Raw genomic sequence first — 19,597 nt, 5'->3', positions numbered from 1 at the left:
AGGACTCGATCCCAGGAACACAGGATCACAACCTGACCGAAGGCAAACACTCAACCATGAGCCACCCAAGTGTCCCTTGATCATCCATCTTTAACACATTTTCTCCTTAAGTCAAGTGTCCTGGGCCTGCCAACCAAGTAAATTAACTAGGATCCCCTGCTTCATCCTTTGGCCTCTCTGGAGATTTTGGTGGATTATTTATAGATTGATACCCTGAATTATTACCATCCTAATGTCTAAAGCTTACATGATACTTACTATGTGCCATACACTACCACAAATCATTTACAAAAATTTTGTTCCACACTCACAACATTTCTAGAAAGTAGATCTTACTATTTAATAAGCAGAATAACAGCCCCATTGATAGTACCAGACTGGATTTTCTTTGTGAATCCAGGGGAAACTAGCAGTCTATGTTGAACATGGAGCTCATAGACTTTCCAGTTCCTCAGTAATTTGTTAAGATCTGCCTCTAATAATAGTGGTCATAATAACACTTGTACCTTCAATCACAGTAGCTAATATCTGTGGAGCACAAATTATGTACCAGGCACATGGCCAGGTGCTATGAGTTTCTCTCACTCAATCCTCCAACCACCCTGCCTAGGAGGCACGGCAGATTGTTAGCTTCATTTTACTGCAAAGGAAACTGAAACTCAGCGAGGTAAGTGACTTACCCAAGGTCATGCAGTGAGTGACTGGCAGAGTCTTATTTTTTTTTAATTTTTATTTTTTTTTATTTATGAGAGAGAGAGAGAGAGAGAGAGATAGGCAGAGACATAGGCAGAGGGAGAAGCAGGCTCCATGCACTGGGAGCCCGACGTGGGATTCGATCCCGGGTCTCCAGGATCGCGCCCCTGGCCAAAGGCAGGCGCTAAACTGCTGCGCCACCCAGGGATCCCGACTGGCAGAGTCTTAAAACACAACGTTCTAGTTCAAAGGTGCTTTGTCACCAAGCATATAGACTTGAGGGCCTGGAATTGTCAAATTGGGCCAGGTGGGGGCAAGCTCTCACAAGGGATATCTTGCCACACTTTTTAAAAAATATTTTATTGAGGGATCCCTGGGTGGCTCAGTGGTTTAGCGCCTGTCTTCCGCACAGGGCATGATCCTGGAGTCTCAGTATTGAATTCTGCATCAGGCTCCCTGCATGGAGCCCGCTTCTCCCTCTGCCTCTCTCTCTCATTGTGTGTCTCATGAATAAATAAATAAAATCTTTATTTTAAAAAAAGATTTAAAAAAAATAAAAATAAAAAATAAAAAAAGATTTTATTTGAGAGAGAGCATGAGCAGAGGGGGTTGGTCAGAAGAAGAGAGAGAGGGCAGCCTGGGTGGCTCAGCGGTTTAGCACTGCCTTTGGCCCAGGTTGTGGTCCTGGAGACCCAGGATCGAGTCCCACGTTGGGCTCCCTGCACAGAGCCTGCTTTTCCCTCTGCCTTATGTCTCTGCCTCTCTCTCTGTCTCTGTCTCTCTCTGTCTCTCATGAATAAATAAATGAAATTTTAAAAAGAAGAAGAAAAGGGAGAAGCAGACACCTGCTAAGCAGAGAGCCTGACATGGGACTTGATCCCAGGACCCCAGGATCATGACCTGAGCCAAAGGCAGATGCTTCACCGACTGAGTCACCCAGGGGCCCCTTGCCACACCTTTGAATGATGCCTTAATAACACTTAGGATCATCTATGTCATCTAATCATTATTTCTAACTCACTTTGAATCTGTAACTAATATATACTATATCCAGGTAGCCAGTTCCCTTGGACCATTCCTCTCCTAGGAAGCTAAGCTTTTGTCCTTTCGGTGGTCCTGAATCAAGCATTTTCCAATTCCAGGTTGCTTCTTCATTCGCCTAATTTTGAGTCAAAGGTGAAGAGACATCTTTTTGGTCTTTGTCTATGGTTTCATTCTACCCCTAGTCCCTTGATCATTCCTGCTTTATATCTCTATATCTTCCCCAATCCTGTTTTGCCTTTCCAGAAGTGGTTAAGTGGTATAACCTGTAGAGGCTCAGGAGTTGTACTCGAGCCCTGCTTCCACTCAAATATTCCTTTTAAATGATGGTGGCATTTGGCTTCCTTCCTTCCTTCCTTCCTTCCTTCCTTCCTTCCTTCCTTCCTTCCTCCTCTTTTCCTTCCTTCTTTCCTTCCTTCTTTCCTCCCTGTCTCCCTCCTTCAAACATTAATTGGATATCTACTCTATGCCAGAAACTCTCATAGGTGATGCAGATACAGAGATTAATAAGATCTAGGTCTTACACTCAAGGAACTCACAGTTTATTTATTTATTTATTTTTTAAAAGATTATTTATTTATTCATGAGACACACACACACACACACAAAGAGAGAGAGAGTGAGAGAGAGGCAGAGACACAGGCAGAGGGAGAAGCAGTCTCCATGTAGGGAGCCTGATGCGGGACTTGATCCCGGGACTCCAGGATCACGCCCTGGGCTGAAGGCAGGCACCAAACAACTGAGCCACCCAAGGATCTGTGGAACTCACAGTTTAGCCAGAGGGACAAACAGTAAAATGTGTTACATGCTCCAATAGCAGTCTGGACAGGGGCTCTAAGACATTGAAGAAGAAACAAGTAATTATGCTTATAGAACCAGGGCCAGCTGCCCCAACAAAGTGCTATTTGAGCTGGATCTTGAAAGAACTTGCAAAGCCTGTTTCTTTATCTATAAAATAGGGATGAAGGCGAAAGGCAGCTGATGGGTGACACTATGGTGGCAGGCTTAGGAGGGCAACCAGTCTTGCTGGGGGAAGGAGGATGGAGGGCCCCAGGAGGGCTGTTTCCTCAGGGGGAAAAAAATCATAAGAAATCAATAGATTATCTGATGTGTTTAAATCTACTGAAAGGAGTTTTAACAGTTTTGGTTGGAAATTTGGGAAGTTAGTGGTAATCCATTTTAAAACATCTCTAAATGAGGCAATTATTAGCCCCAAAGAGAAAAATTTAAATGTACAAGAATCGTGATGTGAGAGCACCTGGGTAGCTCAGTCGGTTAGGTGTCCAACTCTTGATCTTGGCTCAGGTCTTGATCTCAGGGTTGTGAGTTCAAACCCCATATTGGGCTCCACACTGGGCGTAGAGCTTACTTAAAAAAATTAAAATTAAAAAAAGAATCATAGGATGTATTAGGTTCTTGCAGCTGTGAACTATATTTACATAACCATAATCCTGTAAACTTTGATGTCATGACAATTTGCACTATGGCGATATCAGGAGAATGTGTGAGTGGGGTGGAGTTAAGAATACAATCCCCGGGATCCCTGGGTGGCGCAGCGGTTTGGCGCCTGCCTTTGGCCTAGGGCGCGATCCTGGAGACCCAGGATCGAATCCCACATCGGGCTCCCAGTGCATGGAGCCTGCTTCTCCCTCTGCCTGTGTCTCTGCCTCTCTCTCTCTCTCTCTGTGACTATCATAAATAAATAAAAAAAATTAAAAAAAAAAAGAATACAATCCCCATCTTCTGGGGTAGGAAGTTGTAAAAAAAATGACAAAAACTGGAAAACTAAAACAAGCACAATAGAAACATGGAGGCAGATACCAGATGATTCATGAAAAAGAGTTAAGAGTGGTTGCCTCTAGTGAATGGGACACAGTGATGGGGGTAGGGGTTGGTGGGAGCGGGCACAGGGACTGCTGCTTCTTTGCTATAAGTCTAGTAGAGCTGTATGACTTTCCGAATCGTGTACATGGATTCCTTTAACCATAAAAGTTGAAAGAACGATGGGGCAACTCTGCTAGTCTCTCCTCGCAGAATGTAAGATGTCCAGCCTTATTTGAAGGGAGGCGGATGGAGATGGGCCCACTGGAACTCAGACAAGGTCTCTTGGGGATGGTGGGAAGTCTGGTGTTCAGCTGGATCATCGCACATTTGTTGAATTTTTCCATAGACTGATCTAGTAAACCAGATGCCTGTTTATAGAAATGGGCATGGCCTTTTCCAGTGGCCAGAATGCATGAGGCTTTTTGGTGAGCATGGCATGTGTGGGAGAGGTTTTTAGGGATCTACTTCACCTGTGCTCTGGATAAGCCTGGTGAAACCTCCCTGCCTGTAACAGTGGTCCTTTCTCTGCTTACCAGGTTGTAGCTTTATGGTGTCTCTTTCATTTGATCAGGCAGATGCCCACCAAATACTCCCTTCCTTCCACCCCATTTTGAAAGGAAGCTCCCCCCAAGATGGCATAGGTCTTCTCTATGTTTATCCATATGAATGGGTAAGCTACACTGCTGAGCCAGGGTGAGTCCAACTGGCAGAGTTCTGGGGGTTTCCAGCCTACACGGGTCATATTCCCACTATATGGAGGCTCCAGATATTCCACCCTGGTCATGAAAGCACACATGTGAGGCAGCCAGTACAGTCCACTTTACCAACCAGCTGCTTCTTTCTTCAAGATCCAGAAGTTGGAATCATCGTTGGGGCGCTGGTGGGGACCCTCGTAGGTGCTGCCATCATCGTCTCTGTCATGTGCTTTGCAAGGAAAAAAGCAAAGGCAAAGGGGAAAGAAAGGAAGCGAAATTCAAAGACCACCACAGAACTCGAGTAAGATCTTCTTTGTTTGAATGTTGACATTTGTCAGGGTGTTATCTCTATCAGGCAGCCCTTCCTCAGCACCCCTTTTAGCCTAACCTATCAGAGGTCGTCTTTCTGTTCCCACTCACTGCTTATATAAAAGCAGGTGGCAGCAGCTACCAGTTCCTGATGGCTGTGTGCCAGACTCTGCTCTAAGCACCTTATGTCTATCAACTCATTTAACCACCGTGGGTATACTAGTTTTTCTCTCTTGGGACTCTCATTCTCTTGTTGAGACCTAACCCGTCTGGTTAGGAGACAAGATGAATGTGTGGTCTGACAGTGAGTCAGAATATCAGAAATCCCATAAGCCTTGAACAGACTGGAACACGTGGTTGCATGAAATGCCGAACCCTAACTCGTTCTTTCCTGGGCCTTCTTCCTGCAGACCAATGACAAAGGTAAACCAAAGTACAGAGTTTGAGGCAATGCCAGATGAACACGTGATCCAGCTAGAAGCTACCTTGCCACCTTCTGGCCATGAGGATGACCCCGATGCCATCCTAGGGCCAGATCATCAGCCTATCCCGGAGCCAGAGGCTGTCCAGGAGCCTGCCCCGCAGCCTGTCCCAGGGCTGGAGCTTGAGATAAAGCTGGAGCCAGAGCTGAAGCCAGACCCAGATCCGGAGCCGGAGCTGGAGCCTGAGTCTGAGTCTGAGCCTGGGATTATAGTGGAGCCCTTGTGTGAGAAGGATAGGGAGTGAGTAAGCCATAGGCTGTAGCCTAAGTACAGTGTTCATCGCTAAGGAACTTATTACTGGTATTTGGAATTCAGCTGCCCTAACTAGTCTCCCACCCCCTTCCTCTGTTCTGACTAACCCTTTTCTAACAAGGCGCCCCTACCATCAATCCCAAACAAATAGGTCAAGATAAATACAAGGGTTCCTGCATGACTTACACTTTTACTAACATGTAAGCCTAACCGATGACAAAGTGAGTGATTTCTCGTTCAGATGAAAGTGTTTTGTTTTGCAGCAACATCTACACTGTACTTCAGAAAATCTCTATTTTCAGCTCATCTTTATTATGTTCCACATGCACACATGACAAGGTGGCATTAATTGGATTCGATATTATTCCTAGGATGAGCTGTCAGGGCTTCCCTATTCATTTTGACACTGGCCATGAAGACAAGAATTTGCTAGCATTCTCTTGTAGATTGGGGGCAGGGGGAATCCTCAAAAATTGCAGAGGAGAATATGTAAAGGGTACATATTAATTGGTAGATAGCATTTAAATCTAGGTCTTAAAATCAGTGCTTCATTTATCATATTAGATCTCCCAAGGAACCACTCTGCTATACAGTATCTTAAGCATAGCAAAAAATTTAAATAACCTAGTTTTCAAATGCAAGATAATCTACAGGCAAACAGTTCCAGATAACATTTTCCTTCGGTGACTAAAAAATGTTGATACCATAGGTGATGTACAATTTACCTTTTAATGAGATACTATGTTATCACTATATCTGATGCTACCTTACTTAAGAAGGGCCAGAATATGAAACTGTTCTAAGTGAATACTTAAGATCTATTTTAGATAATCTGAACAAATTATTTAATCTGTTTCACTGTTGGGATATTCCACAGTAGTAGATAACCATATAAGTGCTAAATATTAACCTAACATGCATTGATATTACCTCTTTTTTACCTGCCAAAATGTGTTCTCCATTGATATTTTACCCATATACCACCTTGAAGAAATTTAAAGGTAGATTTTTTCATTTGTGTAATCAGATTTTAAATCTTATTTTGAAGTTCCATAAATAACACTCAATAAAATCTCATTTTAATGATCCTAAGGTAAATCTTTCATTAATGTTATTGACATATACTTTATGTACAATAAAGCATACCCATTTCAGGTGTACCATTTGATGAGTTTTGACAGATGTATACACCCATGAAACCACCACAATTTAAAGAGAGCATTTCTGTCAATCCAAAGTGTTTCCTATGCCTTCGTGTAATCCCACCATCACCTTGGACCTAGGCAACCACTGATTTGCTTTCCATCTTTAGAGATTAGCTTTGCCTTTTCTTGACCTTTGTATAAATGTGATCATATAGTCTGGACTTGTTTTGTGTCTGACTTCTTTCCAACGTGAATCCTTTTTAAATGAAGTAATGAATCTCTAATTTATCACATCCAGATTTTCATGTAGAGGATTTTCTTAAGCTGTGAAGCCCTTTATATAGAAAATGTACCTATACACTAATTGAAGTAGAGTCTTTGTTGGTTTTAAGGTAGATTGCAACTTAACATTTACATTCGTCCAGAGCCATGGAGAGAAATAACAAGCTTTTACTTGGATACTTACTTCAATGTGTCAATTTTCAGCCAATCATAGGGATTTTTGAAGCATCTATAATGCCATTCACATTAAATATAATGATACATAGTGTCTGATGGGTCCAGTAGGCAAAATGATGAAGGTTTTGAGAATGATCTAATATTTAAAGATTAAAAACTAAACACCAGATGGTACCAGACCATCAAAGTAGCTGGAGTTCACTTTTCTCTTTCACTTTTATAATGAGGCAAATCGCAAGAAAAGAAACTGATGGATCATTGCTGAGCAGGAAGGAGGTCACTCTTGGTGATCTTACAGAGCTCTGTCCTTAGTAACACTGTTCAAAAAACTGATGAATATAGTTAGTTGGATTAAAGGACATGGATCACCTCGAAAATCTGCTGAAAAAAAAAAAGAAAATCTGCTGAAAACTCTGGACCCCTCTCCACAGAAAAACGCTTATGTACACAAAGTGTCATGTACAGTTTTAGGTAAATTACAGACTCCCTGAATCCAAGATTAAGAACTAGTGACTTAGATAAAAACACTTAATAAATCTGTGGATGCCCTCCTCCTGGGGAGAATGATTACTATGTTGTACAACTCAAAAATGATCTCAATAGCCTGAAGCTGAGCTAAAATCAACAGGAATGGAGAGAAAAATCCAGATTTAAAAATATAGTGTACATGTTGCCCGTGCAGAAACCTTAGCTGGGCAAGGGGAGTAGGTGAGGTCAACCTGAAGTAGTTATCTTTGGATCTCTCCTTTGAGTGCTCTTCCTGGCCATCTGGTGTCTTATTTTCCAAACACCCAGGATTCTCATGCATCTGGTAGCTCAGTGGCCCACTCAGCTCTGCATCCTTCAGGCAGAATTCATGGCTCAGGACCTACCTCTACCCTTGGCTCCACTTTATTTTTTAATTTTTTACAGCTTTTATTTGACAGAGAGAAAGTGAGAGAGTGAATGCGAGCATGAGTGGGGGAAGGGCAAAGGGAGAGAATCTTCAAGTGCAGATGGGCCTCCATCTCAGGACCCTGAGCTGAAATCAAGAGTTGGATACTCAATCGACTGAGCTGCCAGACACCCCCATTGACCCCATTTTAAAAAGCAGCTTTTCTGTAACCTGTTCTTGTCTGTCTGGATCTTTTATCATCCAGTGATGTCATTTGGATTGATAATGGGTTAGCTCTCTTTTGAGTATTTACCTTTTAAAAGGAGGCCCTTGAACACAGGCCCTTAACCCAAAGAGTCTAAATGGTGGAATTTCAGGCACTGGAACAATCCCAAGGGGAACTATTTCTGGAAAAAGGAGCCTTTTCACATCAAACCATGTGGGTTACCATCTACTTTACCTACTCGTAAGGGCACTCTGGGTGAGTTCAACTTTCATCTCCATCTCCTTAGTGTCCTACTAGCATATCCATAATACACCATGTATTTGTGATAAATCCAAGACTCTGTAAAATATGAAATCACAGCAAAATTTTCACTAAATTTTACTTGGGCAGGACAATGGGCTCGTGTTAAAGAGCTTTCCATCAAGGGAACAAAGCAAAGGTGGATCAGAAAATAAGTATTGGAATAGGTCATTACCCAAACATTCTGATTAAACTTCAAATTATTTCAGCATTAATTCTCATTCAGAGAGGGTACTACCTGATTTATTTTGCCGCGGAGAGTTAAAATTTAAGTAGGTGGTCCCAATCAAATCCCATGGGTTTCTTAAGAATTCACTTCTCACTACCCAAAACGATTTTCAGGAACTTCTCTCATCTCTTTATGTACTTAGCAACGAGGATATGCTAAAGTCAACAGAACAGCTGTTTTGACTGTAGGTCCTTATTCTCCTCAAATTCATCTGTTTATTCAGTCATCCACTAGATATTGAGTGGCAACTGTAAACCAGGTACTGTGGCTGGTGTTACAATGGTGAGCAGAATCAGAGCTAGCTCCTGTCCCTGAGGAGTTTGAAGCCTTGCTGTGACAAGTTCTTTTAAAAATTTTTTTTATTTATTCATGAGAGACACAGAGAAAGAGGCAGAGACATAGGCGGAGAAGCAGGCTCCCTGTGGAGAGCCCGATGAGGGACTCGATCCCAGGACTCTGGGATCAAAACCTGAGCCAAAAGCAGACACTCAACCACTGAGCCACCCAGGTGCCCCACTGTGACATGTTCTTGCACATCAACAGTAGTGTGTTGATGGCAGGCGAGGAAGGCTGGAATTTGTACTGCATGGGGGAGGGCCTCCAAATTATAGCAGTTTATGAGGAAAAACGATGAAAACATAGTAATTCTTGACCAATAGCTAGAAATATTTTTTTTTAAATTTTTATTTATTTATGATAGTCACAGAGAGAGAGAGAGGCAGAGACACAGGCAGAGGGAGAAGCAGGCTCCATGCACCGGGAGCCCGACGTGGGATTTGATCCCAGGTCTCCAGGATCGCGCCCTGGGCCAAAGGCAGGCGCCAAACCGCTGCGCCACCCAGGGATCCCCAATAGCTAGAAATATTGATAGCTCCAATGTCCTTCAGAGTACCAGTCGACCTTTACCACCAATACTGTATGCTGGGAAGTTAGTATTTGCAGCTGTGAAACTCAGGTTTGATGAATTTTCAGTAAGAAAAGCTAGAATAAGGGCACTTGGGTGGCTCAGTTGGTGAAACGTCTGCCTTTGGCTCAGGTCATGATCTCAGGGTCCTGGGATAAGGCCTGCATCAGGCTCCCTGACTCAGTGGGGAGTCGGCTTCTTCTTATCCCCCCTCCCTCCGCTTGTATTCTCTCAAATAAGTAAATATTTTTTAAAAAATAAAGAGAAGCTAGAAGAGCTAGAAGGGAGCTTTGAGAGAATAGCATTCGACCTTTGTCAACTGCAGTACACTGGTAGTAACACACTCAATGGCTCACTCCTGACCATGATGGCATGGGGGGTAGGGGTAACAGAGAATTATCTGCTTAGTAGGGGACCAAGGAAGAGGTTAAGTGAAGTTTTAAAAAGTTGGATCATTCCTATTTATCCCCACCCAATCCCCAGAGGAGACTCCCTGAGTGAAGAGAGAAAATTATCTACCTGAAATTATACAAAATTGACTAGATCTCAAGTTCTCTGATTCCCAGTATAATGCTCTTTCAACTGCAACACATTAATTTCAATGAAACAAACCCAAAGTTTTAGTATTACATGACATCTCTGTGCTGGAAAACAGGTTAGAGGGTCTTATGAAAGGTTCAAACCAATCAATAAAAAGTCAATAGCTGTATCTGAAGCTTTGGTTTCAAAGGGACAAGACAAAACAAAGATTTAGAGATGTTAATGAAGGTTCCAGGAAACCAAAAACAATCCATCCAGAGCTGAGAAGGCCTGGCAGAAGGGGAAGGGGAAGGGGAAAGGAAAGGGCTTAAAACTAACAGGTTGCTATCAAAATGCCACAGTACTTTCCATTTGGTCCAGTTTTTGACTAGAGGCAGACAGAAAATGGAGCAGGATCCAGGAAAGCTAGATTCCTCTAGCTCTGGGTTTCTCAACTATAAAATGGAGATGATTTTTGGCTTCTTAAAGTTTGCAGTGGAGAATGATAAATGATAAATATTTATAAACTATAGTGTGGTAGAAACCACATCCCCTGATGATGAGTTCAATATTCTTCTCTTGATGAGAGATTCTTAACATTTTGGGGGAGTCACAGATCCCTCTAAGAATCTGGTGACAGCTACAGAACCCTTTTCCCAGAAAAACGTACATACAAATTTCTGCATTTTCAGGCAGCCAGAACTGTGAAGCTGGAGCCACAGAACCCAAAGTAAAGGGCACCCAGATCGTATCAGACTTGCACCCAGATGGATCTGGGGGTTTGAGAGTATAATTGGATATGGAAACAGAAAGCAAACACAGCCATGTCATGACTTCATTATAGTCAGTATAGTTAAGAAACTGGGGAATCAAAACACAGGGATCATACAAATTGCTAAGTCAAAGATTATGAAGTAAAATGCTGATTTACCCTGAATATCACAGAAATTCACTCAATTTGTAGATTCCCTCCAATACTTACACTTTTTTCCCCCACTCTTCCTATTTACCTACATCTTTCATCTTATATTCAGGTAAGCTTTACAACTGAAATTCTCATCTTTCTGGAGTTCATTTGGAAGCAATTGCAAAACCTGCTGACCTTTAATCAGCTTCATCTTTACTGGGTTTCCTATATGAACCGATAACAATCTGATCAACATCCAGGGCCATTCGTATCCTCATAATATACTTTATATTTATAAAATGCCAATAGCCCACAAATTAACTGAGGCTTGGTTCCACCTGTTTTTTATTAAAGAACTGAGATCAGTTTTCTTTCACACCCATGAAGCCAATTATCTCAGACAATAAAATCAGTGTTTATGAAGAGTAAATGCCTTCAGACCTAACAGGCCCAATTAGATTAGATACAACTTTACTCTATTCACTGCTAAAAACCACTGGAAAGAAATTATTTCCCATTGTCAATTCTATCCTTGGCATTCAATAAACAAACACTTAGTTCCATAAGAAGACACTTCCCTGATTAATATTTATAAAGCTCAACACTCAACTATTTATGTAAAGGTTTTACATTATCAATGACACTGTTCGTATTCACAAAACTCATTTCAGCTACTGGTCGTTAAGTCGCTGACCCACAATTGAAGCAAGTTTGTGGGCTCACTAGGATCACTTATTTCAAGCAATATTTGCAGCATGAGATTCAAATTAAACAAATAATTTGAAGAGTCACTTGGAATTCATTAGATTTTATGATTAGTAATCATTTACATTGTTTCCCTAAATTGAGATCAAGGTTACACTTATTTTCTTTTGCTCCACATTTAATTAGCAATTCAGAAGATTACTGTTTTTAAAGATTTTAGCTGCAGTTCAAGCTTCACTAGTTTTATTGACTTCAGAGCTAGCAAAAACTGAGAAATGTATTTATGAAGGATTTCAAGGCTCACATGGGTGTCTAACTGATTTGAAAGAGAAACTGGGAGATTCTCTCAACATTTTATTTTTTGTTTCTGAAATACAAATCAAAATACATTTTTGTTACATACCATGTTAACAAGTTTGGTATTTTTTTCCAGTACAGGATGACTTAATACAGATAAAACTTTCATTTTAAAAACAATACATTTTTATTTTGGAGGGAAAGAGCTCATTAAAAAGATACATGGATACACAGGCTCTTATTTTTCATTATTTTAGTGTTTATGAATTCCAAACTTGCATGCCCCCCCCAACTGAAAATTTGGTCCTTTAAAATATGTATGTATTCCTCCCATAACAAAAATAAAACAAGCGAACTGTTGAAAGAAACACAAATTTTTGGTATAGGCCCCTGAGTGGGCTTGAGAAACAAGTTAGAATGTGTTTCAACTGGACATTCAAGAACTACCTAGAAACATGGGACAGAACAAATGGCCTGGGGCTACTGGGGTGTTCTGCCTCAGGGGGGAGGGTGCCAACAATTCACAGCAGCCACAGAACCACTAACGCAAAATGAACCAAAATTCGGCATGGAATAATACACAATAGTAGGACAATCTCTAGAGTCATTCAATGCCTGGAAAGCTAGTTGTAAGCTCAGAACAAATACCTCAGCAGGAACCATATTCAACACACTTATATGAGACTTTGAAGATGCAAAAACTTTATCATTCACAGATGATGGCTTGTGCACAATTACATTAGTTTCCAGAACATTGGGGAAAAACCACAAAACATATATAGTAAGAATAAATCCAAGCTGCTTAACCTTCCACCATTCTCTTGAGTATTAAACCCAGACCACCTTTGGCCACTTGCAGGGGTGTCTTTTCTTCTTTATTCTCAATGTAAATGCTTGCTCCTTGTGACACCAGCAGTTTGGCTTCTTCCACTCTCTCCTCATCACAGGCTAAGTGTCTGAAATTGAAGGACCACAGAGACTGATTACTCCTGGCCAATTTGATGTGATGAGGACTTCCTGAGAAGTGGTCTGAACTGCGTATTATTAGGGAGTATAATATCAGAATATTTAATCAGGAATGTGCATGGGGAAGGCTGTTCATAAGCTAAAATTCAGTGGAATGGCCTTACGGTACCATATCATAAATCAGAGTTCTGGACACACCACAGTCGAAGAAGGGATCTACATGTCAGCCTAAGAACAACTTCCATGTTTTCTGGAGAGTAGTTTGTACCAGATACACAGTACTTCAGGGCTACAGTTTAGAAAAGCCCCAATTCATAATTTGCTGATTGCAATTTGTGTGGTTGAAATTTTAGAAAAGCCGTTTAAAAGGTTTCATCTCATTTGCTCCTTATATCTACCTTGAAAGAGAACATGGAGGTATTATCGACACTTTACAGTTGAAATTGTGACAGAGGTTGATGTCTTTACCTATGCCAACAAGGCTGAGCAGTAATCGAAGGGGGAAACCTTGCCAGGCACTTAGGGTTTATCAGGCAAGGCACTAGGTACTTTACATCATTTTATTTAAGCCTCACAACAATCTAGTGAGGAAGGAATTATTCCCTTCATATTACAGATGAGGAAATTGAGGTTCGGGAAGTTAAGTTACCTTTCCAAATCAGTGTAAGTATTTAATATAGTTGGATAAATGGCTGAGTTGGAATTGAGTAAACAGCAACTAGCTATCCCTAAATCCCAGGCTCTTCCTGGGACCCCGACCTGCTTCACTCCTAGGTTTCTTCCTTGCTGCAGAGAAAAGAGCTAGAATGCATAAGTCTTTCTAAACAGAGCCACTTGGGCCTAAAGAAAAGATCTTAAAAAAAAAAGAGTTAAGAAAACAATGCTTGAAAAAAGACTGAATCTCTCTTTAGACAAAAAAGGAGACTCAAAGTTTCTGGTTCAAAAAAGTCACCACTCACTAAGGAGAAAAAAAAGTAGCCATGTCTTGCAGGAAAAAAAATACCAAGGCAGAGGATAGCCTCAGGTCATAGGCATAAATCAATTCCAGATGGATCTGAGTTAAATGAAGAACAGTAACTCTCAACGAAAACCAATGTAATATTTTAAAAAAAAGCCTGCAATAAAATACAAGTAAGGGATCCCTGGGTGGCGCAGCGGTTTGGCGCCTGCCTTTGGCCCAGGGCGTGATCCTGGAGATCCGGGATCGAGTCCCACGTCAGGCTCCCGGTGCATGGAGCCTGCTTCTCCCTCTGCCTATGTCTCTGCCTCTCTCTCTCTCTCTCACTGTGTGCCTATCATAAATAAAAATAAAAAAATTAAAAAAAAAAAATAAAATACAAGTAAATATTTAACTAATTTCAGGTTGAGATAGGACTTTCCAGTCATAGGGAAGATTAATAGTTTTGACTACTTAGAAGCTGAAAAAACTTGTTCTTAAAAAAAAAAATGAACGCGAAAAGACAAACCAAGAAAAATAGTTTTGACTAACACAGCAAGTTAATATTTTTAGTATGTGAAGTTGAGAACACCGAAGAAAAAAACACGGAAAATAAATTAGTTCCCTGAAAGCAGAGAAAAGGACACAAAAGGTTATAATTTAGAGAAGAAATCTAATTAGTTGTAGTCATTAAAAGACATTTCACATTGCTGTTAATAAAAATGCAAAGTACAAGTTTGAAATACCATGTCTGATAGAACAAAAGGATATTTTCAGTGTTGGTGAAGGGTTAATAGGCACTCTCAAACTGCTGTCGGGAGGGTAAATAGTATAACTCCTCTGGAAGCAATCTGGCAATATATAGCAATAGTCTTAAAATGTGTGTGTGTGTGTGTGTGTGTGTGTGTTGACTCAGCAGTCCTACTTCTAGGAGTCTATACTAAGGTAATAATCAGCAACATGGCCAAAGATTTTTGTATAAACTTTGTCAATGTAACATCATTTATACACATGGAAAACTCAAAAGAGCTTAAGCATACAGTAAGAGGAATAATTAAATTCTGGCACATCCACAAAGTGGAACTGTATACAGCCATTCAAAAAAGTTTTAAAAATATTTAATAACATTGGAAAGTGCTCACAATATACTATGAGGTTAAAGGAACAGGATGGAATTACATACGTTGTCCGATCCCAATTTTGCAAAATTTTTTAATACGCACATTTGCATACAGAAGAATGGAGAGGAAATAGATTAAAATTACATGGGCAATTTTCATTTTTATATGTCTGTACTTTCACATTTTTTGTTATAAGCATGGAGTATGTTTATAAGCAGAATAAAAAAAGAAATGATGTATAAGTATTAGTGCAAGTGGGCTGTCAAGGAGAGTACAAATGATTGCTACTTGTCACTTACAGAGGAGTGTTACCCTCAGTGTCTTGGATATTTGTGGATGCTTTGTAGTACAGAAGGATATGAATCATCTTCAAGTTACCCTTGGCTGCTGCGCGGTGCATTGCCGTGGCCTCATAATGGTCCTTAGCATCTGGATTAGCTCCACCTTCCAGTAACATGACAGCAATCTGGAACCATGGAGAACAATGCAGACGTCTAGTTGTGTTCGTGTACAGGATCAGAACTCAAGAGTAGCTGCCAGAGAACAGAATCCTACCTCGTGCCTGTTTTTAGAAGCTGCATAATGCAGGGGAGTACAGCCATTTTGGTTGACGGCATTCACTTGGGCACCTTTACCCAGAAGTGCTTTTACAATCTCATCTCGGCCAGCAGACGCAGCAATATGAAGAGGAGACCAACCTGCCTATGAAAGAGGTAGGCAGTATAAGAGCCAGGGGTGAAAGGCATAGGGATTAATGCTGACATCTAGGTAGGGTTTACAAAAAGCGGGGCGTGAATGGTTTAAAAAAAATAACCTCCTTTTCCCCCTCATTAAACACTGCAGAAAATTGGGAAAGCAGATGTAGACACAAGGAACCACCCATAAGGCCGTAACACAGAGATAATGATCTATGAGAGTAATTCTAATGTGTTTTCAAGTTGGGATTATATGACATAAAGTTTTGTGAGTTGCCTTTCTCACAATGTCCACTTCTTTTATTGTGAGAATTTTCTATCTCCTTCTTTGGATTCTTAACTTTATTGGTTGCATATTATTTTATTTTATTATATGGGTATACCTACTGTATTCAACCATTCCTACACTGAATTGTTTTTATTGCTTTGCTATTATAAATAGTACTTTGGTGAGCAAAGGAATTGTTGCTTATAAAACGTTTCTATTCTTATTCTTTCATCAAGTTTTTTTAAATTTTATTTATTTATTTAGGAGAGACACAGGCATAGATAGGCAGAGGGAGAAGTGGTCTCCCTGTGGTGAAGCTGATGTGGGACTCGATCCCAGGACCCCGGGATCACAACCTGAGCTGGAGGCAGATGCTCAACCACTGAGCCACCCAGGTGCCCCTCTTCCACCAAGTTTTATCTTAATATAACCAATACCGTTATAATAAATCTCTATATGACAACAACAAAAGGATATCCAGGCCCTGAGTGAGAGTGTGTGTGTGTGTGTGTGTATATATATATATATATATATATATATATATATAAAATATTATATATATATATAAAATAAAAAGCTTTCCAACATAATATAAAGAATTTGTAGTCTTGCAGCCTTAATCTGCATGTTAATAAATTATGAGATATGAGTGGCAGAAACTAACATTCTAAAGTAATGCACCCACTAGACCTGTGCGAGGTCACCAAGGCCCTACTGTAACTGCCCAGTCATAAAGTTTACAGGTTTTTTTTTGTGGCTTAATACTCAGTCCTCGGTAAACACCACTCTGGAGTCTAAAGATAACTGGGCACTTATCAAATCCGCCTAGGACTCACATCATCTTTATCATTCACTGGCACTCCAAGTTGCAGCAGGAATTCAACAATTTCTGTATGTCCGGCTGAGCATGCCCAATGCAATGCGGTTCTGCTGTCCTGCAGAGGAAACAGAGAAGACAGACTATCAATATTCTTGAAGAGAAATAGAAGGCAAGAACGCAGAAAAAGTTAATATTGGGGCCAGCAAAGCTATAGTTTGGAAATAAGAAATGGAGAGCACTGGATCCTCAGGTAGGAAATCTTAAACTATTACTTACTGTTAAGAGAGACCAAGGTTTTACTAACATGGGGGATAATCTATTGATAAATACAATTCTGGGCAGAATACAGCCTTGAAAGCAGTGAAGCACGAAACTGAATTCACTGTTTTGACAGAAACAGAGCTTTGGGTATTTACTGTTACATTATTGCTGTTCTTTTATGGGAGGCACTGTGCTAGAAATTTTGCAGTCATCATCTCATTTAATCTCAGTGATCCCACATAGTGGACATTATGCCCATTACAGGTGAGTAAATTAAGACTCCTCAGGGTAAACAACTTGTCCAAGGTCACACAACTAGTAAATGGTGAAGCTGAGCTACAAATACCTGTCTGCCACTGACATTTCTAGATGCTCTGGAAAGAATGAATGAATCTTATGGGAAAGATATGTTCATAAAACTCTTTGAGATTATCTACATAATTGTTTAAAATATATACCACACGCAAAATTTTTTTTTTAATTTTTTTATTTATTTATGATAGTCACAGAGAGAGAGAGAGAGAGAGAGAGAGGGAGGCAGAGACACAGGGAGAGGGAGAAGCAGGCTCCATGCACCAGGAGCTCGACGTGGGATTCGATCCCGGGGCTCCAAGATCGCGCCCTGGGCCAAAGGTAGGCGCCAAACCCGCTGCGCCACCCAGGGATCCCTACCACACGCAAAATTAAACAGCAACACTACTTTAAAAAAAATAATAAGGGATCCCTGGGTGGCACAGCGGTTTAGTGCCTGCCTTTGGCCCAGGGCGCGATCCTGGAAACCCGGGATCGAATCCTACGTCGGGCTCCCGGTACATGGAGCCTGCTTCTCCCTCTGCCTATGTCTCTGCCTCTCTTTCTCTCTCTGTGTGACTATCATAAAAAAAAGTCTATAAATAAATAAATAAATAAATAAATAGATAGATAGCTTGTAGTAGTCATGTTTCTCAAAGAGAATTTCTTTTTTGCAGTGACAGCTGTACTTCTTAGTTCTATGGAAAAGAAAGTGGTACTTTCAACTTTATTACAAAAGAATTTCAAACACAGATGGACTGTAATAGAAACCCATATGCCTTTCACCTAGATTTACCATTTTGCTGTAGTTGTCTCACCTCACTTCCTCGATAAGGTTTTTAAAAACAAATTCTAAATATCATGATTTTTCATCCGTAAATATTTCAGTACCTAAATAAGGTTGTCCTCCATAGCACTAAGCCATTATTACACCTATCAAAACTAACATTAACTCCTTTATGACATCTAAAACTCAGTCTGTATTGAGATTTCCCCAGTTATCCCCCAAATGTTTTTTAATAGTTGTCTTGTTTCAATCCCTACAAGACCCATAATTTGCATATGATTGTTGGTTCTTAACTCTCTTTTTTTTTCTTAACTCTCTTTACCTTGAATAGTTTCCCTGTTTTATGCCATTGACTTGAAGAATACATTAAATCTTATTTTGACATTATTTAATTAAATTTAAAGTATTAAACATTATCAGATCATAATGAAGGTAAATTAGGTAGAGGTAAAGCCATTTTCAAGTTGAGCAATAAAGGAAAGTTCCAGAAAAAAAAGGTCTTCTGACTTCTACTCTTCCCAAAGACACAAAATGGATTTTTGTAAGTCCCTGACAATGTCTCACTAGTGCTTAGCATGGTACTTGTCACATAGAATGCAATCTATAAATATTTGTTGGATTGGTGAGGTCACTGTGAATCTTTCTAGAACACTCGGGATGAAAGCATGAGGGTCCTTTGAGTAGAAACACTTCCCAGAGTCCATTCACTTTTGTTCTGCCTCTGCCCAGGAATGCCCATTCACTCCGCCAGGAAAATCTCACTCCTCCATCAAGATGTAACCAACCTTCCCTCCTTTGCAAAACTTTTTCAATGACCACAACATTCGCCCTTCTAAGGGAGATTAAATCAGGGCCTGCCATTCTACGTTCTGAAAGTACTACGTGAACTTCTCTCCAGAGTAGTCACCACAATTTGTTACCGGACATATTATTTGGGGTTACTTTATTAAAGTCTGCTTCTTCCCCTTGATTGTATCCCCAACTCCTAGCAAACTGCCTGGCACAGAACTGGCGTTCAGTTACACATGTTTCATGGAATAAAACTACCAGTAAAAAAATAAATCCACTAAAAACAACAACAACACCTTTCCCCCTTAAGGGTAGCGCAAAGATTGAGCATTTCTGAGAAACGCGGTGAACGTTCTAGAACTATTCAAAATTCAGCGAGCTAACTATCGCTCCCCCTCCCCAAAATATTTGTGGTTTGCGGGACTAGCTCCTGCCACCCTGATTCCGAGTCCTGAGGTGACCCCGGGAAAGGATGGGGAGGCGGGGGCGGGAATCTGGCCCTTAAGTAACCGGCCTCCCTTGGGCCGGGCTAGGCAGCCACGTTGGGCCTCGTTGACGCCATCGCCTGCCCGGAGGCCCCAGAGTCGCTTTACCTGGTCAGTTCTAGTAGCCAGGGATTTATCTTCCAGGATCCTCTCTTTCAACTCCTCCAGCTTCCCGCCATAGGCCAGGTTACAGACCATTAGGTTAGACACACAACCCTCCATTTCGCTTTCCCAGAACCTCGGTGAAACTCGACCAGCGACGGCCTCACGTCTCCAGCTATGACTGCCAATCAAAAGAGCGGCAGAGTTCCACCAA

At 40.9% G+C, this 19,597-nt stretch overlaps 2 protein-coding genes across 5 annotated transcripts in view; one reads left to right on the top strand and one right to left on the bottom strand.

The window, feature by feature from the left end:
- Positions 1-6,456, top strand: part of VSIG1 (V-set and immunoglobulin domain containing 1) — a 44,962-nt gene extending 38,506 nt beyond the window's left edge. For all 3 annotated transcript variants that reach the window (XM_077890269.1, XM_077890268.1, XM_077890270.1), the window contains 2 exons: positions 4,407-4,554; positions 4,973-6,456. In XM_077890269.1, the coding sequence (XP_077746395.1) occupies positions 4,407-4,554; positions 4,973-5,288 (464 nt within the window). In that variant the 3' untranslated portion in view covers positions 5,289-6,456. The remainder of the gene's footprint in view (positions 1-4,406; positions 4,555-4,972) is intronic.
- A 5,449-nt stretch (positions 6,457-11,905) lies between these two features.
- Positions 11,906-19,592, bottom strand: PSMD10 (proteasome 26S subunit, non-ATPase 10). Of its 2 annotated transcripts, none has more exons than XM_077889495.1 (5): positions 19,390-19,592; positions 16,685-16,783; positions 15,441-15,587; positions 15,185-15,351; positions 11,906-12,817 (listed from the first exon to the last, which is right to left on the bottom strand). In XM_077889495.1, exons 1-5 carry the CDS (start codon positions 19,501-19,503, stop codon positions 12,664-12,666), a joined length of 681 nt encoding a protein of 226 aa, XP_077745621.1. In that variant the 5' UTR covers positions 19,504-19,592; the 3' UTR covers positions 11,906-12,663. The 2 variants fall into 2 exon arrangements, with proteins under 2 accessions (XP_077745621.1, XP_077745622.1); XM_077889496.1 differs by having other exon boundaries at positions 12,674-12,817; positions 15,264-15,351; positions 19,390-19,591.
- Positions 19,593-19,597: the final 5 nt, after the last annotated feature.

The sequence above is a fragment of the Canis aureus genome, chromosome X (assembly GCF_053574225.1).
Source record: "Canis aureus isolate CA01 chromosome X, VMU_Caureus_v.1.0, whole genome shotgun sequence".
Lineage (NCBI taxonomy): Eukaryota > Metazoa > Chordata > Mammalia > Carnivora > Canidae > Canis > Canis aureus.
This window is presented reverse-complemented; position numbering and strand designations above follow the sequence as displayed.